This window comes from Megachile rotundata, chromosome 2 (assembly GCF_050947335.1).
Source record: "Megachile rotundata isolate GNS110a chromosome 2, iyMegRotu1, whole genome shotgun sequence".
Lineage (NCBI taxonomy): Eukaryota > Metazoa > Arthropoda > Insecta > Hymenoptera > Megachilidae > Megachile > Megachile rotundata.
The window spans coordinates 4,758,080-4,780,846 of record NC_134984.1 but is presented as its reverse complement, the minus strand read 5'-3'; the positions used below and the strand labels follow the sequence as shown (position 1 = coordinate 4,780,846).

The following is a 22,767-nucleotide window of genomic DNA, read 5'->3' as shown; positions in this document are numbered from 1 at the left end:
AACTGTTAAATAATTTAGCAAATATATATAATCATTAATGTTTAATGAAATATCATGTTTTTGATTAATAAAAAACCAATAAAACGAAAAATAATCAACATTTCGTTGAAGCAGGATTTTTGTCCCGCTAGATTGGCCAAACGACACACTGTGCGCCGGTGCGAAACGATCTCTTTATCCAGCTCCCATCGGCAACGACGGGAATGTATGGAATTCCAGATTGTAGAGCAATATCGCCCCTTTCAACAGCTAATCGTCTTTCTTCTTCGGCCGCTGCTCTCATTTCTTCTTCCGCAGCGGCAATCAATGAATTTGCTATTTCATCGTGGTGTTTTACAAATTGTCTTTTCGACATGCATTTTATATTCATTGCTGCCAACAATTCTTCCATTTGCGCATAGCTACCCCCAGTAAACATTGTTCCAGCAACGGCACTACGGTTTACGTCCATTTCTTCAATTTTGTCGGGTTGACTGTGAATTTCCCCTTCATAGTGAGGGAACATACGTTGAGGGTAGTCTTCAAGCCTGACTGTTGCATGCCAGTTATCTGCAAGTATTTTATCCCGCAGTCTTCTCTATTATCGGCATGATGGCTCATTTTCTTCATCTCTTCAAACATGTGCTGCATGTTTACGATGTTTAATCCGTTTGAAAAAGACGGCGTTTCTTCTGGCCGGGTTGAAGTTACTTCTTCTACGGTCCAGGTACCGTTTTCGCCATTTGAGGTGTGTGCTGATATCGTATCTTCTGAAGTTTTTTTATTTTGTGCTATTGGTACTGTCTCGCATGTTGAAAACATGGAGGTCCTTCCGTCGGATGTTGACGGCTGATTTCCGTACTCCTCAGCAAGTCCTGTATTGCTTGTGGGAACATCTGAACCACATCGCCCTTTATGAAGTCTTCTTTTCTTGGAGTACCTCTTCGTTGAGGAGTATAATTTTCTTCTTATATTCGGTGCACTCACTTTCGGTGCACTCACTTTTATTTCACTCACTTCACTTTCGAAAAAAAAAAAAAATAAATATACTAAAAGAAATACTAATAAACTAAATAAAATTAATACTAGAAAAAAAAGTAAATAACTAAATAATTTAAAAACTAAATCACTCTACTTAAACAAATGTGAAATACTACTTTATACGTAGACGTAATGCAAAAAATTCCGATACGTTGCATTCGGATGTTGCAGAACGTAATGTGATGTAATATTCGTAGCCATATTGAGAGTCGGTGGTGGAAATGAGTGACGTGGGTGAAACGAGGGACAATGGTGGAAGTAAGGGACAGTGGTGGGGTGCATAGCTTCGAACCCCGGCATCGATCGACGATCCAGCAATTGAAAAATGACCATGGACAAAATGACAAGTGTGCAGAAAGGAATTGAAGAAGTAAGTAGTTTGCGTATAATGTCACGCGTACGGTGTCTTGCCAGTGTCAATTACAAATTTACAATATGTAAATTTTTTATTTCTAGATGGACATAGTTACAAATGAAGAACAGCAGGAAGATAAAAAACAGGAGGAAAAAGTGGAGGAGCCAAAAACAGATACTGTAAAAGAAGAGCCGTCCCCACGTGCCCAAAACACACCAGTAATGTCTGGAAGAAAAGTAAGTAATGTGTTTCACATTTATTTATTCCGATTTATTTCCCTACGGTAAATTATGTATTTACAAAAAAATTATTATAACTAGCCCGGAATCCGAACTCCTCAATCGTTTCGTGTTCGCGACGATATACTGCTTTTAATTCATTATGGATATTATTTACATCAAAACTTTGAGCAAACGCGGATTTTATCAACGAAATTAATTCTTCGACAGTCTTTAAAAATTAATTTTTTAATATATGTATAAAAAATATATACATATAAAATATTTTACATTTTCATTTTTCTGTTTCAGATGCGTAAAATATTAAAACGCTTATTACGATATTCGGCATGGGGAAGAGCCGCCACAGGCTTCCGCGGAAGAGGAGGCTTCCGCGGAAGAGGAGGTAACCGCGGAAGAGGAGGTAACCGCGAAAGTGGAGATAACCGCGGAAGTGGAGGCAACCGCGGAAGTGGAGGCAACCGCGGAAGAAGTGGAATAACTATATCAGGATGTACAATATACGGCGGTATAAAAAATTGAAAATAAAAAGTAAAATAAATATTAGTAAATGATGTACTGTTTCCTTTACGGACCTCATCCCCTTTCGGTCGCGATATTCATTTCGGGTCAATTGTTAATAATGTTAATGCGTTGCTAACTTTTTTGTTTTTAATTACGTAGACGTAGACATGTTTCGTTGAATTTTCAATTTAATTAAATTAGCAAAAATAAATATCTGTATTGAAAAGTCGATAATCGAATTCCTGCGTCGATCAATTACTTCTGAGATACCGCTCAATTTCGATCAGACTCTCCTGTGTTACAAAAAAATAAAATCTATACTTTTCTTCGTTATTGTTTTTCTGGTTTAAAATTTTTCACACGTACAAAAATATACTACGTTATTAAGATATTCATAAATCAGGTTTAATTAAAATATTTTAAAGAGATCCTTCCAAATCGTTTCATTCAAATAATAAATTTATTAAATTCTTTTCAAAGTTACTGTGTCTCAGTTTCATTTTAAATATTATTACCTCTATATATCCCATCAAGTATTACCTGACAGTTTTATCGGAAAACCCTTTGAATTGTATATTAATATTATTGCAAAAGATGGAAAAAAATCAAGTTCAGCGGGACTCAAAGCTGCGGCCGAAATAGATGTACAGATCACAAGGCAGGGCACCTAACCTTTTCGCTAATCCTTCCGTTGAAGTAATTTCTTATGTTTCGGAATTTAAATATTGATGTTGTAACGAGGCATATTTTCATTTGGTTGATTACCTTCTTTTTTTTGGTTATGCCTCGTTACGATGATCCCCCCGAATTGCCAGCCCCACTCCTCCGCCCAAGCGTACCCCCTCGCCGCTGGGGCAGGTATGAATGAGTGAGCGAGTGCATGTGTTTTTTTTTTTCATTTTCATTTTTTTTGCGGACGCCACGCTTCCCCCCCCCTCCAACACCAGGAAGGAACCACCGTTGTCCCCGGTCGCGGAGGAACCTCTCCCTGAGCGACGGAGGCGCGGGATGGGTCCACCCAAGGGGACACCGGCTGTCCGGTCGCGGCGCCACCCTGTCATCCTCCGCGGGGGCGACCGGCAGCCGACCACCGGGAAACGCCAGGCCTGGGGACAAGCCACCCTCAACTGCCACCTTGAGAGGGCCCCAGGACCTGGCCACCAGACACCACCGTGGAATGGCCCATCCTCGACGCCGAAATCCTCGGGGTGGGGGAATACCGCGAACCGGGGAAGAAGACGATGGATCGAGAAGAAGCCAGCGAGCTGCCGTGACGGAAAGGCGGTTTTTTTTTCGCTACAAGCCCCGCTTAAAAGCCTCAGTTTCGGACCTTTTCTTTTGCTCTTTCTTTCGTGTCTCGTTTTTAGTTTGATTTGTTTGTAGTGCGTTCCGTTTTTCTGCTATTTTTCTGCTTATTTCTACTGTGTATTGTGTGCCTGCGTGGAGTGTTTGTCGCCGCCGCCCCAGGGTGGAATATTTTTGGAGTACACCAGCGCAAAAAGGTAGGAATCCTCTCCTTATCCTTCTTTTTGTTATTCATTTGCGTGTGGGCGAGGGCGATAGGACCCTTGGCCCCAGTGACGAGGACCCTAGAGACCGCGGACGGTTTACACGACACCGTCCCCTCTCATCTAGTTTTTTTTCTCTCGCTGTATTTTGGTATTTAGGACCAACGTCCCCTTACTGTCCACGACCCCTAAGAGGGCGTGTTCCTTCGCGGGCGAATACCGCAGCGTTTTCTTTGTACCTTTCTATCTTTGTACTCGCGCATACCGTGAGCCCCCGCGCCGCGAAAGCCTCCCTCGCAACTGGCGAGTCGACCCCTTTTCCTCGACCGTTGCTTGTAACGCGTGGGGCCCACGCGAATTCATTTTTCTGTTCTGCTTACGTGGCCTACTTGGAGGCCCGAATAAAAGCATTTTCTATTGGATACGAACTCGCGGGTCTTTTACTAGTTTTTTTTTTCTGACCCCCTCTGATTCCCGCTCCCGACAGAGCAGCCGGAAGGGCGATTACTACGGACGAGTGCATTAGCACTGGCGCCCCGTTAAATAAATCGGCCGTGGGTGTGAGCATCGGTGTGTGGAGGGCCGTTTTCCCTGACTGCCCCCACTCCAGGGAACCCCCTTCGGGCTTTCCCCCACCGATCCGTCACAATGTAAAATTAGTGAATACAGTAAGGTCATTCCATACCAAATCGATCACTTTTGGAAATCACCATCTCCAATTTTGCTTTAATCGAAATATGTTGTAGTCCACGTGAAATTACAACTTACAATTACACTTTGCGCTCCAAAAATATGAAAGAATTGTATGATATGCGCTACGTGAAACTTAACGTTTCAGTAAAATAAGCCAAAAACTAGAAATTTGATTTTTTCCTTTTACTACCCTCGCGAATGAGATAGGGGGCAGAAATTTGGTGTGAGTTTTTTTAACCGACTTCGAAAAAGGAGGAGGTTACTCAATTCCATCAGTATTTTTTTTTTCTTTTTTTTTTTGTTCATATACAAATTTCGCGGAAAGCTTTAGTTTTCGAGATATTAGGGGAAAAAAAATTGAAAAACGAATATCCATGTTGTCTTTTACTTAATTATGTTCATGGCATTTACGCAGCTAAACAAAAGTCCGGAAGAACTGTCTCACAGTATCCTATACAATTCTCCCCATTTCATTAAGGAGCGTGAAATAAAATAATTTTAAGGAAAAAAATACGCCGACTTCGAATAGCACTAAAAAGTATAGAATAATTTCTATTTCCTAATGAAGTAATTTCTATTTCATTCAATCATACAATTATGTAACAGACATGAATGAAACCTATTTACCCGTTAGGTAGTATATTAAAATTAAAAATTAAAATTAAAATTACCTCAGTAAACGTTGCTGCCAATAACCAGTTGATTGTGGTATGGCGTATTGGAAATTAATAAATCCTGAGAAAGAATATGAACCATTATAGATACATCTGGTAATATACGTAAATGTAACGACTGCATCTTCATTTCGCAACGTTTCTGATATAAATGAAATTGAATCGACTTCGTTCGCATGTGGAAGCCATGGTTCTAAAAACCTATAAACGGAGCCCACGACGCGGGAATTACCAAATTTGCGGCAGATGGGCTCTATCTTTATAGTATATGCGGCGATCGAGTCTTTCCGTCGCATACTCTATGAATGTAGATAGATCATAGTTACATTCTATACGCACTAACACCTACTTCGCAGCGTGCTGTCGAGTTATATGTATAGAAAAAAAAATAGCTATACAAACTTTGCCTATGTTCGGCTGTCCAAAGGTTGACATGTTCAAGAAAATCTTTAAATTTTGCGCCGCCTCCGAAAAGGTTGAAATGTATTTAATATACTACCTAACGAGTAAATAGGTTTCATTCATATCTGTGACGTAATTGTATGATTGAATGAAATAGAAATTACTTCATTAGCAAATAGAAATTATTTTATACTTCCTAGTGCATTTTGAAGTCGGCGTATTTTTTTTCTTAAAATTATTTTATTTTTGTATGCAGAAGAGAGGAATCCTTGATGGACACCTGGGAAGATGGCCCAGGTAGTGTGAGACTCTCGCCTACGGTGCCCACCTAGTGTGGGCGATTTCAGCGCCTACCCACTAAAACTCCCCCCCCATCCACCCACCTCGAAGGTTGAGGTTGGCGGAAACCCGACGAGCTCCCTCATCAGTTGCAAATGGGGGACACCCGCGCTAGGTCGTCGCTTGCGCTCGTGGAAAGATAAGAGACTGAGTCCCCCTCACACCTCCTCTACTGCGAGTAAGCTCCGTACGGAAGAGGATGCATGGATGAAATAGCTCTCGGCCCAGGTAGATACGTCAAGTTCCTCGGGGAAGTCTTTGCGTGAACGCTCCAACTTCCAGATTCAACTTGTAACGCCACCTGTTTGCCTCCTTTTACCTCACCCGGACATGCCGTCCTAGGACCGCGATCTTTTCACCACATTGCACTCCGTACGAGCAGGCACCCTGACTTCCACCCCTCCTTTTCCTAAAAACAGAATGATGCATCCAGTCATTCATATCTCACGCGATAGATTCACTTAAAATATACTAGTCAAAAAAAATTAAGGGACCAGAAAAATTCCTTAAATTTTTAGGTCATTTTCAAATTGCTCTGGCTCCGTTGAAATTCATCACAGAAGACATCCAGAATAGTCATTTTGAAGCTTCAGGTCTCTAGTTTTCAACTCTTTATCTCAAAAATTTGTTGAGCCCATTATCATTAACAAAATATGCAAAAAATCGCGATGAAAAAATTTTAGGATTTTTTTTCTTTTTTTTAAGGTTTGTAAAGACATGAAAAAATTTTTTTAAATAATGCCACTTCTAGACTGCTGTTCCTTGTTCCTTCTCCTATAATTTGCACGTCCATGAAGTTCGTTTCGACGATCGGTCGCAAAGTTATGAGCTACCAAAACCGAAGTGACGCTTTTTCCTTTGATAGTCATTATCTCATGAATCCACCATCGAACAGAAATTGTAAATACGGTCCCAGAAAGCGGAGAATGTACCCTTTAAAATGGGTATATCAGTTTTTGATTAAATGTTTTTCTTTTATGATTAATATTGATGTAAAAAAACGTCAAAAAACGGCGTTTTTTCCACAAATTACAAAAGTTACGGTATCTTTGTAAATAAGTATTGTAATGATTATGCTTAGGTTTTTTTAAGCTCATATTTCCCACAAAATGTATGCAAAGTTTCAAATGGCTCCGATTCTTTGTTCCCTATGAACCGATGGATCAAACTTTGAAATTTGAACGAAAAGAGTTAAGGAAACGTCATTACTACTCCGATCCGCGACTAATACGTTTGTTGGCTAAAAAAGTTTGTGTCTCTACATTTACCGGTATCATTGGTAAATTTTTAAAGAATGCTTTGGTCTGAAAAGGTCGGATTTGCGCTTCCTCTTGTATGTGTGAGTTCGTGCGTATGTGTGCCGTGTATGTGCAAGTATATGAACGTGGGAGCGCGCAGGTATGTGCGCCTGCCGCAATGTCTCCGCGGGTGAATGTAATTTTGTTTTTTCAATAAAAATTCAAGGACTTATAAATTTAATATCGAGTATTACCACCACGGTTGATAATTACATCTTGCAAACGTTCACGTATATTAATGCATTGCCGTATTATGGCTTGGGTAATTTTGTTCCAAATTTGAAGAAGCGCATTTTCCAGCGCACGTAAATTTCGTAAATGCGGATAGTCCGTTCGCAATCAACGCCCCATCATATCCCAAACGTGTTCAATTGGATTGAGATCTGGGCTCATTGCTGGATGTGGTAGCGTATTAATTCGATGTTGCGACAGGAACCGTTTTGCAACGTTCGCTGTATGTGGTCGAGCATTGCCTTGGACTAATCTAAATCGGTTTCAAGTGTATTGACGAATAGGTAAGGCATGCGGACTTAAAATTTCATTGGTATACCGGCTTGCTATCCGAAGGGACTATCCGCATTTACGAAATTTACGTGCGCTGGACTAGATTAGTGAAATCTGTACGGACCGGCTGGAACGCACTTGCGAATCCAGCGCGGACCTGCTGGAACGAAACGGTAAAGAGCGCTCAGTTCGCAAATGGTTAAAGTGTTGAATATGGCTAGCAAGAAGAACGCAACGACACTAACCATGGAGGACCGTTTAAAAGTGTTGAACGACTTAAAAACATTTAGTGTTTCTAATGTTGCCAGAAAATTCAACGTTCACAAATCAACAATTTGTAGGATCAAGAATAATGCTCCAAAAGATATGCAATTTTTCGACCAAGGCAAGGTGCAACGGAAACGCCGAAAGATACGTGCATCGGCATACGACACATTAGAGCAGAATTTGATGACATGGTTCACAGAGAGGAGAACCCTTGGCGATTTTATAACCAATGTTGCGTTTTTGGAGAAAGCAGTCGAACTGAAGAACAATATGAGATTACCGTCAACATTTAAAGTTAGTAAAGGCTGGTTAGCAGGCTTCAAGAATCGTCATAACATACGCCTAGTTCGGGTATATGGAAAAAGCGCGAATGTCGATGAAGATGCGGCGACAAAATTGTTGGAAGAAGTTAATATAAATACGGATAATGTTTACAATATGGACGAGACTGGACTTCTCTGGAAAGCCTTACCGCTTAAAACATTAGCGGACATCTTCTGTCATAGAAAAAGAAATATAAAAGGCTTCAAAAGCCGTAAAGAGCGTATTCCGATAGCTTTATGTGCAAATGCATTCGAGACGCACAAGTTAATGCCGTTCAGAAAAAGGAATATAAAAGGCTTAAAAAGCCGTAAAGAGCGTATTCTGATAGATTTATGTGCAAATGCATTCGGGACGCACAAGTTAATGCCGTTCATTATCAATAAATATGAAAATCCCAGAGCATTCAAACATTGTAAAAACAGTCTGCCAGTGGTTTTTAAGTCTCAGAAGAATGCATGGATGATGACTCAAACTTTGTTGATTGATTGGTATGAAAATCATTTCAAACCAAGTGTGCGATTATACCAACTAAGAATCATTGGATGATGATCATTTTAAAATTATACAGGGTGTCTCACAACTCGTGTAGGTCCCTGAAATATAGCACGTACCAGCAGCCGTTTTATAAAACAACGTTCGTATAAGTATGTACGGGTGCAACATCTTAATTCTGGAGATTTTGCACAACGATTGCAATATTCGCAATTGATCTTGGGAGAAATCGAGCGGAATCCGTCGTTCCTTTCATGCGTTTTGTGGACAGACGAAGCTCTCTTCACAAGAGAAGGGTGCTTTAATGCCCACAATTCGCATGTGTGGGACGTACAGAATCCGATTGCGATTCGCCCGCGCGCTGCGCAAGTACGCTGGTCAATCAACGTATGGGCTGGCATTTGCGGAGATTTTGTTGTTGGGCCGTACATTCTGCCAAACAGATTGGACGGCCCTTCGTACAAAATTTTTGTGAAACATGTTCTTCCACCTCTTTTGGAAGAAATTCCATTAGAGATTCGGAGGAACATGTTTTTGCAACATGATGGTGCGCCTGCCCATTATGCCGCCGATGTCAGATCATACTTAGATGAAGCCTTTCGAGACAGGTGGATTGGCCGCGGAGGCCCAGTTGCGTGGCCCCCAAGATCCCCGGATTTGAATCCACTAGACTTTTTTTTCTGGGGATTCTTGAAGGTATGATATCTATTCACAATTAACGACTAATAACAATTCAAAAATTAACAATTTGCATTTTAATTTAATTGTTGCAGAATGAGGTGTACCGCGAGGAGGTGACCACACCGGAGGAGGTGGTAGCCCGCATCCACGGCACGGTTGCCAAAATAACACCGGACCTATTGCGGCGGGTGCGGAAGAATACTATTAAGCGGTTGCGGGCGTGTGTTGCTACAGGCGGGGGGCACATTGAGCCACTCATGTGACTGCCGGCAGTAATCGGCCCCTTTCGGGGCCACTCATCGACTTATACGAAGAACAACCAGGAAAAACATTATCGGTTCCTTTCGGAGCCATAAAAATTCAACTTAACATAATCGGCACCTTTCGGAGCCAAACAATCTCAATAACATTGAATCGGCTCCTTTCGGAGCCAAACAATCTCAATAACATTGAATCGGCTCTTTTCGGAGCCAAAAAATATCACAATCACAAAATCGGCCCCTTTCGGGGCTACTTATTATTAATCACAGGAGCAGTCCAGGACAACATTCAAATAATCGGCCACTTTCGGACACCCTCGGAGGCATCGAAAGGGACAATACCTTTTACCAGGGATTCTGCAAAGTGAAAGTGAAAGTGAAAACAAAAGTGTATTGAAATAAAGACAGTGCAGTGACCTGTGAGTGCCACCAGCTGTGTTATACGGTGCTAGTGTCTGCGACAGGTCAACATCGGCAGGACGACCCAGTGGCAATTACCCCATCACTTTCACTCTCGGATTATTAACAAACAGGATTATTTTCAAAGAATGGGGGAGTCTTATTTTAATAAATTTCCTGTAAATTAGTAGAGACGTTAATACATTTGTTAGATCTCACATTGAAACTCTTTTTTTTTACAAACAGAATAAGTATTTCCTATTAAAATACGTAAATTCGTTGGCCAATATTATTGTCGGAAATAAAACAAATAAATTTCGACATTTAATGTCACATTCCTTGTCGATAACGAATTGCAGTATTCAATAAATTCCATTTGCATACTTTGTGTCAATTACACATAACTAATTCCGATCCTCCTTCATGAGGAATGAATAAATGAACATTACTTTTAATTATTCTGTTCGTTATTTAACTGAGTTTCGATGTAAAGACTTCTTATTAGACGTTAAGACAGTTCCGAGGAAAACTTAGTTGACCGCGCTCGCACTCCGGCGACCGGCTCGAAGCTTTCGCTCCCGCTTCTCGGCGCGCGTAATCCCGGCGCTCTGATTGGTCCGTGTTTTTCGTTAATAACTCGAAAACGACGCTTCAAACCCGATTTTTGCAAAGGGAAATCTTGCTTAGAATCACGTCAGCTACCCCCCATTTCAGGGACCTACACGAGTTGTGAGACACCCTGTATATCTCCCACCAAATACAACTAATGGATCAGGGAATAATAGCGAAGTTAAAACCAGTGCATCGTCAAAAATCTCTCCGACAAGCTACACAATACATAGGCGAAATAAATGTATTTCAAAAACAATACACATTGAAACATTGTATAGAGACATTGCACCAGTCTTGGATAGAAGTATCGGCAGAAAACATTTTCAATGCATGGAAGAAAATCATACCATGTGAAACGGATTTGTACCATTCTGCCATGAGATTTGAGTATAATAACGGGAGAAACATTCACGGAACAAGATGTTGTATAGTTTATGACAAACTGTGAAGAAGATGAAACAAGAAGATCCAGAGATGAAAATGATACAAGTACAGACGAAGATGAAAATGCGGAAGAAACGGAACAACAACAAGAAAATAAAATGAATGAACTGAAATATTTATTTCAACGGTTGCAGCACCACGCATCTGACGAACCACCTTTTGTCCAAAATATATTTCAGGTGTTCAAAAATCATTTTTTAGGTAATTTTAATATTAATTATAAGTAAAATTATATCATTTTATAGAAATTATAAATATAATTTTCATTTTAATAATTAATTCCTCTTTTTTAGGCCCTAAAGATACATAAAAAAAGGAGATAAATTACTGATCTCCACTTGCAGATACACAGAAAATAATTATTTCAAATTATTTTCCCAATGAATTAATTCAAAGCTTATTGTAATCATTTTCCATTGAAATCTTCATTGTACAGTAATTATTTGAAATGATTCTATCTATGTATATTTCTATGTATGATTCTATCCTACATATATTATTATTTATTTTAATGTTTTATTATATCTTTTGTAATATATGACTATATTTATTATAATGTATGTTATTACTTTAAATTACTTTAATGAGCACAACACGTTTTTGTAATTAGTGATACTTATTTAAGCCTTAGCAACAAGTAAATATAATTCAAACTATATCATGTTTGGCCTCATTTTAATCAGAAAAATCTCACAAATTCATTAGGAAAAATTTCATTAGGAACAATTAAAAATAAAAAAGTTTTACTGTTACATTGTAACGCGATAACCGAGGCGCGAACTATTCGCGTCGCCGATAGAGGGTGAGAACCGCGAATGCCTACCCACTGCCGCAGGTCCAGGCCGCCTTCACCGTACCGGGACGAGTATTGTACGAGTTCAAGGTGATGCCGTTGGGCCTCCGCTTCGGTTCGGCTACCTTCCAGCGACTACTCGACCGAATCATCGGGCCTAAGTTGGCCTCCCAGAGTTTCGCCTATCTCGATGATATCATCGTCCTCGGGAAAACGTTCGAAGAACACCTGGCGAACCTAAGGGAAGTCTTCCAGCGCACCCGCGCTGCCAATCTCCATCCTGTAAACGTGAGTTTGTTTATTTAGATACGCCCAGAGACGGGCATTGCTTCTACGAATTATGTCGTTATATTTTCTATGAATTCTGTCTGGTTTGAGCCCAGCTTGGGCTTCTCAGTAAGAATAAAAGTACTTTAATCTATGAATGATTTAAATGGAGGGTTCGGACCTCCAGGTACTGGATAGCGGAGTGGTCTGACTGGTCGTTAAAGAAAGTTAGAAACCTCTTTCGTTTATAATTAACATAAGACAATATATATTCTGCAAATCCAACACATACATACATGTATATCCAACAATAAGAGTTTCGTTCATTTATCGCAATATTAAATCGCACGCACAAAAAAAGATATTTACGAATTTTGTAAGACAATTTTGTTTCGTTCAGTCTAATGATTTTCAATGAGTCGGCGCTCGAAGACGCGAAAGGAAAGTAAATGCTTTACGTGAAATCCCAATTGGTTAATTATGTATATATTTAAATTGGTGGTTGGAGTCAATGCCTCGGTAAATAGCACGATTGAGGATTGTCGCAGCACCTTTCCGCCGATAAATCGGAGGAGATGTTCCGGTGGAGACTCGCACGAAGTCGAGATCAGGTTGAGACACCTAGGAGTTCGTCTAGAGGAGTTTGTTAGGGCTCAAGACTTGCTCTGATGCCGGACGCCTGATTCCAACAGTACTGATCCGATCGTGTAATTCGCGACGCGAATAGTATAGTAACACACAAATTGACCTTGTCGAGCAACTCGGGAAAAGCCAAAAAGTGCCTGTACTATGAGATTCATGCACTGATTGAGAACAACCAGTAGATGCCGGCAGGCACAATATGTGGGCTGGGCGACACTTCGATTACCCAAACTGAAGATGAATCCGATTCGAACAAATTAACCTCCAAACAGAGTGAAAGGCATTTGAGAACAACCAACGAGTAGCGGCAGGGCACTTTCGTGAGCTGGGCGATACTCTGGTTACTCAAACGAGTCTGTGAGCTATGCCCCGATCAAACATGGCAGAAATCATACAATTCTACTCTCGCAAGGGCACACAGGTACAATTAGAAGATACGGCGGGACACGTCAATTGCTTGTATGAGCCTGAGAGCTGTACCACGCCAAAATGTATAATTTAAATGATCTCAGTCGCTATTCACAACTGCGGGAATAACGTCGAAAGTTATTAAAGAGAACCGACTTCCAATCAACCGTTACTTACCACCTCTTTACCCAATGAATTTAGAAATTACCGATTCGGTTATTCGCTTTAATACAAATTAATATTTAGGTTTTGACTACTACGCTGTTTACGATCGAATAATTGTTCCGAAATTTTACTCTGACTGTGCCACCGTTCGGCTTGAACGATCGACTCCTCGGTTTGAGGCGTTTACGTGTCGCGGATAAATTGTCGGCTTGACGAATCTATCAGGTCGGTTTGACCTCGCAATCGCGTACCGTGTTTCGCAGAATAGATATTTCTTGAACCGTCTCGATTCGCTTCCAGACGTAGAGTCCCGAATTTGATCCTCGCATCGACCTCCTTCGATCGCTATCGAGTGAGGATCGATGCGCACGCATAATTAGTGAAAGTGGGGTAAATACTCTACCGGTAACCCCATGAAATAATGATCACGACGTATGCTCGGAGTAGGGATACCCCATACCGCGACAATACATGAACTGATATATAATGTGTTACGTACGCCGATGATTTTTATTCCTTGGAGATGAATATTCGAGAATAGTCGAAGATCACCGCGAAGCGAGAGTTTAGTCTTGCCTAGCTTTCCCAGTTACCAGGGTTTCATTATTAGGCTTCGCTTGAGAACATCTAACGTCTTCGGACCAACGCGATGAAAATTCGTTAGACGAAAACGTCGCGTTGATTCGTTCCCACCGTCTCCACCACTACTCGTTTTCTACCCATTTTTGAGTATAAAAAGGGTTGTGGAGAAGACACCTCGGACCCAGTTAATTCTCGAACGTGGACTAACGAGGAACCTCTGTCGGAGTTTAGTTAGAGTCATTCACGTTGAAATAAAACTAAGTCACTTTTGAGCAAGATCGGGTTAGAGTCCCCTTCGAGCAACATTGATAACCATACAGTACGTATAGTTTACTGTTAGGCATTTTTTCTAAAGTACTTTCGGGTCCCCGTTTCGCTTGTTTTCCGTTAAAACTAGGCAGGATTAGATTCTCGTTTTGTCGGAGTCAAAACATTTTAAACTCAAGTAAAATCAAGTCAAGAACATTTCTTGTAAAAATCACCTTAACCGACAAATACACATAATCATTTGTAATTCCGGTTTTGGGAAAAGAATATATTGTCAACTTTTATTTTTAAACTTAATCTTTGCCTTTGTCAATTATAACCAAAGTCCTAATAAACCCACCAGTCGGTATATCTTAGCCGCTCGAGGTATACTGGCATATCTTTGTTACGAGCACAAAATACTAACATTTCCTGTGACACCCGGCGTTAGCCATACGTCGGTTCGTTCACCATAGCCAACCTCCTGGGGCTCCCGGCGTTAGCCATACGTCGGTTCGTTCCCGCGTCTACTTTCCTTTGGCGCTCAGGTTGATTAACAAACCTGAGTTAGCCTAGTAACACTACCTTGACCAAAATACAGCCCCCAGCCACGCGGCTGTGACCCCTCCGGTTCGTAACAAATGTGTTCTTATATTATGTATCCAGCACGGTTACAATCCAAACCCCAAGAAGTGCCACTTCGGGAAAACTCAACTGACCTATCTTGGTCACGTCGTCACCGGATAAGGGATCCACACCGACCCAGGGAAGGTAAAGGCCATCCGAGCGATTCCGGCGCTCACCAACATCAAGGAGCTACGACGGTTTCTCGGAGGGCTTTCCTGGTACCGCAGATTCATTTCCCGCTTTTCTGATATGACGGCACTTCTCAAGCGGTTTCTCAAAAAACGTCAGCGATGGACGTGGACAGCATAAGAGGAAATCGCGTTTCAAGAGCTGCGGCACCACCTCGCCACCGCACAGTTACTGGCCTGCCCGGATTTCGAACGCCCGTTCGTTCTGCAGACCAACCCAAGCAACCGCGGTCTGGGAGCTGTCCTGACGCAGGACCACGACGGCGAGGAACGTGTGACTGCTTTCGCCAGCCGCACCCTGAACAAGACGGAACGGAACTATTCGGTCACCAGAGAAAGTCAACAGAGAAGGAATGTCTGGCAGTGGTTTGGGGAATACGGAAGATGCGCCCGTACTTGGAGGGTTACCGATTCACCATCCACACCGACCACCAAGCACTGAAATGGCTACAGGCTATTGAGAGCCCCTCTGGATGACTGCCGCGGTGGTGTCTGGAGTTGTAGTACTATGACTTCGATGTTCAGTACAGGCGAGGAGAAGGCAACATAGTGGTCGATGCTTTGTCCTGCCAATCCGAGGAGCAAGCCATCGAACAGCCGGAGGAAGCAGATGCCATTCAGAGCGTCCCTCCAGACACGTGGTACGACAAGACCAGCAAAGCTGTACCGAACTACCCGACGCAACATCCCGAATACCGCTAGCAGGACGAACGCTTATACAGATACTTCCCGGATAACACGGGCCTCCACCCCGACCAGGACTGGAAACTGTGTGTTCCCAAAGCCGACCGAGAGACCATCCTCAGGCCTAATCATGATGCCCCTACCGCCGGATATCTCGGCATAAGTAAAACCATCGCTCGCTTAGCCCAGCGCTATTACTGGCCAGGAATGTTCCGAGATGCTGCTCGTCATGTCCGTCGATGCCGAAGCTGCCAGGAGTATAAGGCGCTCCAAAGGGCTCCAGCCGGAAAGATGCGAACCACTCCAGCAGAGAATCCGTGGGCCGTGGTCTCGGTGGACTTGGTCGGACCTCTTCCCTGCTCTGCCAAAGAACACACTGTACTGCTGACAATGCAAGATAAGTTTTCCAAATGGGCGGAACTACACCCCCTCCGCCAGGCCACCGCACCAGCCGTTACCAAAGCTCCGTCACGGGTGCCCTTCATGCGTCATCACCGACAATGGCCACCAGTTCGAGAGTCAGGAGTTCGCGACCTTGCTACAGGAGTGTGGCATCCAACACCGAAAGACGCCACCGTAAACTCCCCAATGTAACCCGGTCGAGAGAACAAATCGCGAAATCACAACGATGATTACGCAGTACGCAAAAGGAGACCGTCGCACCTGGATCCAGTGGATCGCCGAAATCAGCTTCGCGTATAACTCTGCTCGCCACGATTCAACAGGGTACACTCCAGCATTCCTGAACTATGGGAGAGAACTCCGTGTGCCCGAAGAACCGGCCACCTGCCCGCCAACCGAGGTCCAGCCACGCCAAGAAGCCATCAACCACCTGAAGCAAGCAATAACACTGGCACGAATAACCTTGGCGGGAGCCTATGTCCGCCAAAGTAAATATTATAATCGCCATCGACGAGATTCCGCTCTAGCCGTTGGGGACATGGTCATGCAAAGGGTCTATTCGCTTTCCTCTGCGGGGAAAAAGTTCAACGCGAAATTAGCCCCTAAATACGCTGGACCATACGGGGTTTCGAAGTTCCTTGGGCCTACGGTAGTCCTGCTACAGGGGCCGCGCGGCCGACCGCGGCGCGCGTATCTGCAGGATTTGAAGCCTTGCCCCATCACCGGCCAACCGCTATAAAAGCTGGGCCGGCGAGCAACGAGGATTCATTATTCAGCATTCCTTGCGTGGCAACCGGCGAGTGTGCATCGTCAGTGCTTACCGTGCGAATCTCAAAAGTTTTCTGAGTCTATTATCAGTGTCTTCTCCTTTGCTAAAGTGATTTCCAGCACGAGTTCGATCGTTGATTCTGGGATCCCATTATTTAGAGGTCGGCGAAAGCGGCCCTTCGCCGTGAAGTCGAAGTCACCTAACCTAGACGCCCACGTGGCTGCCCCGAGCGTGGAGCCCGTTGTTCCTGAGGCTGCTTCCCTGCGAGAGCTGACAACCGAGGACAATTCGTTAAATCAGGAGGAAATTTTTCCCGATAAAGGTGGGCTGGTGGAGTCTTCCGCCTCTAGCAGTTCGGTGAGTCATTCGCTTTCCATTATTCATTTCCCCGCAGGTGCCTTTAGGTTTATTCACCCAACGGTTGGGGATTCGGTCTCCCCAACCCCATGTAATTTCCTCATGCAGAGCTCAACCTCATCCGATAGCTCTTCTGATTCGCAGCCCCGTTCTAAGTCGATTAAACTAATCGACATGCCGGCTAGTCTTCAAGCGAGTGGTTCCCCCTCCAAGGAGGAGTTAAATAGAATCCTTCTCGCGAATCGCGAGAAATTGCCCATATTGGCCGCGGCTAGCGGCATTTCTTCTAAACTTGAAAACCCTAACCGCGTGGCCCCCGTCAATTCATCAATCAAAATGGACGCCATCCCATGCGTCCCCACAAGCAACCGTTACAGCGTTCTTGCTGACGCGTTCGACTGTTTGGACGCAAACACCAGCGCTCCCTTGCAAAACTCATCCCCGGCCGGTGATATTACCGACGGTCGTGCTAATACCGACGCTGACAGACCAGCGGCGGAGCCCAGCAGCCGCTCGCGCCGCACCTCGGAGAAAGTCCCACCTATCTATGTCTCCCACTTTTCTTGCTCGGCCTCGGTCTTCGAGAAGCAACTCACGGACTTATGCGGTAAAACCTTCAAACTTAAATTGCTCAAGGAAGGGATTCGCATCCAATTTGATAATCTCGACTCGCATAATAAAATGATCAACTTCCTTAAAGATAACAGTAAGAATTTCTTCACGTTTACTAGGAACAGCGAGAAGATCCTTAGCGTTGTTCTTCGTGGCCTCCCTGCCACCCCTACGGACACTGTCCTAGTTGAAATCAGGAATCAAGGCTTGTTGCCAACCTCCGTATCGCAAATTGGCAAGTTGACTTCCAAGCCAATCTTCCGCGTCAACTTCCCTGCTGGTACCAGTCTCTCCCAAGTCAATAAAATTAGCTTCTTGTTCTCAACCAGAGTCTACTGGGACAGATATTACTCCAATAAAAATCATACCCAGTGTTTCCGCTGCCAGGCCTTCGGGCACTCGGCGTCAAAGTGCAACATGCCCCCGAGGTGTGTTAAATGCGGTGCCAAACATCACACTGCGGATTGCTCCAAGACTCCCGATACCCCGGCGAGGTGTGCGAACTGCGAGGGTCAGCACACAGCCAACTTCTCCGGCTGCCCTTCATTATTAGATTATCTCAGTCGTCGTGACTCCAAGAAATTCAAGCCTCTTGCCACTCCGTCGGCGATGGACTTTCCGGGCCTCAAAAACCGACAAAATCTGAGTAGTTTGGCCTCCCCTCCTGGCCGTCCCGCCAGGCCATCCCGCCCCATGGGTCCTCTTTCATTTGAGGAGCCCGCGCCCCGCGCCTTGTCTTACGCTGATGCTGCTAGGTACGGGCCACTGCCCCGTATTCAGTCGGCTCCTTTCAATGAGGGGGCTAAGCTCAATGAACTGATGAGCGAATTCCAAACCCTCCACTCGCTGGTAGATGTTGACCAAATGTTGTCGACCGTCGAAACCCTCAATGCTCGCCTGCGTGGCTGTAATTCCGACGCACAAAAGTTTCAAGTCTTTGTCTCAGTTCTTGGTAGCTTAAAATAAATCTATGGCTTCCTTCCCCAACATTCTTCTTTGGAATATCAGGTCCTTCAAAAGGAATAGAAATGAGCTTCTCCTTCTCATCTCGAAGGAGCAACCGGATATTGTGCTGGTTACAGAGACTTTTCTGTCTCCAGCTGACGTCGTCAGCATCCCAGGCTTCTCTATGGTTAGACAGGATAGAATCTCTGGTACTGGAGGTGGGGTTGCTATGCTTCTTAATAAAAATCTTGCTCACTCAGTGATCAACATAAATAGAGTTGACGGAATTGAGTTCTGCGCCGTTAAACTGAGACATCCAAAATTCTATGTGGGGGTGGCTTATGCCCCTTCTTCCACTACTCTCTCTCCCTCCCATATAGACAATCTGATCAGTATTGGTTCTCCATTTGTCATCGGTGGTGATTTCAATGCCAAGCACCGCCACTGGAACAATTCCAGGGCCAACCCCAGCGGGAAGATATTATATCATCACTTCTCCAACAACAACTATGACGTGATCTTCCCAAATCATTTCACCAGGTCGGCCCCTGGTGTGAACCCCTCTACCATAGACATCTTTCTGGTAGACTCGGATCTTTCCTTCACATGTGACACCCGTGACCCGGGCCCCTCTGACCACTCTCCAGTGGTCCTTGCTGCATCTACGGAGAGCCCCTCCCGTGGGATCGATGTTGAGATTGATTGGGAGAAGTATCGATCTCTGACGCGTAACTTTAACATGCGTACTGCCTTCGCTGGTCCGCGGGATATCGATGATGTTATCCGGAGCATGGTCACCCTGATGCATTCTGCTAGAAGGACTGCCACCCTGAAAATTGACACATCTCGCACTCGACACGCGTTTCTTCAAAATGATCCTTATCTCCTCTCGCTCATCAGGAAAAGGAGGCATCTTAGAAAGCACGCTCAGCGTTTTGGATCCTCCTTTTTACACCCGTTTACTCGCGACCTCACTGCTTCCATCAAAAGACAAATTTCATATCTTACACACAAGGACTGGATTAATAAACTCAGCTCCTTCAAAAAACCAAACGCCACTTTTTGGCCAGTCTACAAAATTCTTGCCGGTAAATCTACAAGTACTCCGCTTCCTGTCTTGAGTAAGGGTGGCCAGCCTATTTCTGGTGCGCCTGAAAAAGCTGAGATTCTCGCGGATCAGTTTGAGTCAGTTTACATCGAGGCCAGCACTGCTAGCTCTCCCCTCCAGTCAACGGTCGACGACTTCATTACGGAGTTCTCCGAGGATCAAACCCCCTCCCCAACGTCGTGGATTGATCTAACTCCGAGGGATGTCGCTGATATTATCTCGGGTTTTAAAAATTCCAAAGCTCCTGGGAAGGATGGTGTATCTGTCCCTATGCTTAAAAACGCCTCCAAAAAATTCATTGTACAGATCTTCTACATTTTCCAGTTCTGTCTGATCAACTCATATTTCCCTGCCGCCTGGAAACAGGCGAAGGTTATCCCCATCCACAAGCCCGGCAAGCCTGCCGACCAGGCTTCGAGCTACAGGCCCATCAGCCTACTCTCTATTCTCGGGAAGACGCTCGAGATAATCATCTCCCGATCAATCAATAGCCATTTAAAAGATCAAAAAATTCTTATTGACCAGCAGTTCGGTTTCAGGAAGTCACATTCCACCCTACACCAGATTACTAGAATCTCCCAATGTATAATTCACGGGTTCAATACCAATAAGTCCTCCGTCATGGTCTTACCTGACCTGGCAAAGGCTTTTGATTCTGTTTGGCACTATGCTTTGATTTTTAAACTTCACTCCCTCAAATTTAACCGGAATCTAATAATGCTTATTTTTAACTATCTTTCCAATAGATCCTTTTTCGTCAAGGCTGATGGGTCCTGTTCCTCCCCTCGGCGGGTCCTTGCGGGCGTGCCACAGGGGTCTGTTCTTGGCCCTGTTCTTTTCAATATATTCATCAACGACATTCCTTCTCTTTTTAACTGCATGCTTGCTCTATATGCTGACGATACCGCGTTACTCACTTCTTCCTCCAAGGTGCATGTGGCTTGTCTTCGCGTTCAATCTTACCTCGACCTCATTACTGAATTCTTTGCGAAATGGAAACTCTCTCAACGCCGATAAAACTGAGGCGATTGTTTTTTCCAGGAAGCGTGAGTCCGTTTGCACCACCCTTAAGGTGAACGGCATCTCGATTAAGTGGTCCAATTCGGTGAAATACCTTGGAGTCATACTCGATAACAGACTCAACTGGATCCCGGCCATTGACGACCGGATAGCCAAAACCTGGAAGGCTTTCGGAGCACTTAAGCCACACATCGCTAGATCTTCGAACTTGAACTCTAACATCAGGTTGGCCTTGTACCGCATGTGCATCCGACCCGTGCTCACGTACGGGTCCGTGGTCTGGTGGGATTGTGTTTCAGACTCAAGCAAGCTTCTGGTTCAGCGTGTGCAAAACAAAATTATTAAATTTATCTTGAATATTCCTAAATTCCCATTCGTAATTAGAACAGCTGACCTATGCGCTATGGCTCGCACTCCTCGCCTAGACGAATATGTCTTGCGCCTGTCTGAAGGATTTAACATTGATGTTCTTGAGAATATCCTTATTCGCGACCTTAAAAACTTCAATATTCACAACATTCCATATAGAATTAAACATAGATTTCCTCTTATTAATAGGTTTAATCAACTTGCCAACCATGCTTAACATAATTATCATCCCAGCTTTTTATTCTTGCCTTGCTTCTCTTATTTTCTTCTGTCTATTTTCCTCTGGAATGTTTTCCTGGTGAATTTTGTATCCGTTCCCACGGGCTGCTTGTCTCGCTCGTTCAAACCGGCCCCTCCCCCTGGCCGTGAGTGTTCATCTCGTTCTGCTTATTCTAGTTTTCCTTCTTTGTGGTTTTTTGCAAATTTTCCACACCCCACCTTGGGTCACTATTAGTATTTTTAATCTCAGGTCGCTAATGACATTTTTCTATTTTCATGTTTGTCGGTAAGTCGGCTAAGGCTGACAGGAACGACTCCTGAGGAGGCCGCCATCTATCGTGCTTAGGGAGAACTGTCATCTCGGGTTGTGGTTGCCCTACCTCAATATCTCATCGCCATCTTGAGAAAAAAAAAAGAAAAAAAAAACGAGGATTCATTATTCAGCCAACTAGCAGAACGCGATGAAGCGGAACCAGCCAGCAGACGAACCAGTGCCGCTAGGCAAAGGCGACCAGCAGCACCGTCCCCTAGAGGTAAAGCCCAGGATACGGACTATCCAAGTGGGACAATGGCCCATCCGAGTAACCTTGGTGCCATCAACGCGCCGAGGTCCGCCGCCCAAGATGCGGCCACCGGCCCGCCGGTCACCACCAGGAGGCGGATTAGCGGTCGTAACCACCACCGCAGGTCCGTCCCAACCCTCTGCAGCAGAGCTACCGCCATCACCGCTGAGCAAGGTATCAAAACTGCCACTGATCGGCCTACCCGAGATCGACAGGGTCGAGGCGCCCAGCACCTCAACTGTCCCAGGACCGCTGCCAAATCTCCCGGAGGCGCCCGGAACAAGCCAGACGAAGTGAAGGCAACCCGCCCGGAAACGTCCCGCTACGGCCGAAGGACCAGGAGACAAACCGCAGCACAGCGGGAGACGGCAGTCCGCCCAAAAGTGGCAGCCGGCGGAAAAACCTCGCCCCGAGGGAAAACCAGCCCCCGCCGCCCTCATGGGATCGATGCACCGGCTTCTCCGTCTAAACCGAGCGGGAGCAGTGCAAACAACACGGTCTGTTCCCGTAAAACTATTGATGGAGCTACCCAATCCCAGTCTCTGGGCAACGGATGCCGCAGATAGAATCCATGATGTGTTGTAGAGGTTAACCAAAGTTGCCTCGACGGAGACCCATCAGACGTGACGGGAAGGATCCTGTTAACATGGGCAGGTTCGTTTGTACGCATACTGAAGGGAGGGGGGAGAGGGGGGGGGGGGGGGGGGGGGAGTGCACGGCCGTTGCTGAGGTGTCGGGTTGGTGATCCCTAACTAAGCCTAGTATCGGAGATAAGTCCGTGACCGC

At 44.5% G+C, this 22,767-nt stretch overlaps 2 protein-coding genes across 2 annotated transcripts in view; one reads left to right on the top strand and one right to left on the bottom strand.

Moving 5' to 3' along the window:
* Positions 1-5,727, top strand: LOC143266604 (uncharacterized). Its single transcript, XM_076542020.1, has 5 exons — positions 1-1,390; positions 1,477-1,611; positions 1,906-2,017; positions 4,735-4,765; positions 5,652-5,727. The coding sequence occupies exons 1-5, from the start codon at positions 1,346-1,348 to the stop codon at positions 5,725-5,727; spliced, it is 399 nt and encodes a 132-aa protein (XP_076398135.1). The 5' UTR covers positions 1-1,345.
* Positions 5,728-10,633: 4,906 nt separating this feature from the next.
* The window catches only part of LOC143265883 (uncharacterized), a 40,794-nt gene continuing 28,660 nt past the window's right edge, over positions 10,634-22,767 (bottom strand). The window contains exon 5 of the mRNA XM_076540357.1: positions 10,634-12,088. Within this exon, the coding sequence (XP_076396472.1) occupies positions 11,991-12,088 (98 nt within the window). The 3' untranslated portion in view covers positions 10,634-11,990. The remainder of the gene's footprint in view (positions 12,089-22,767) is intronic.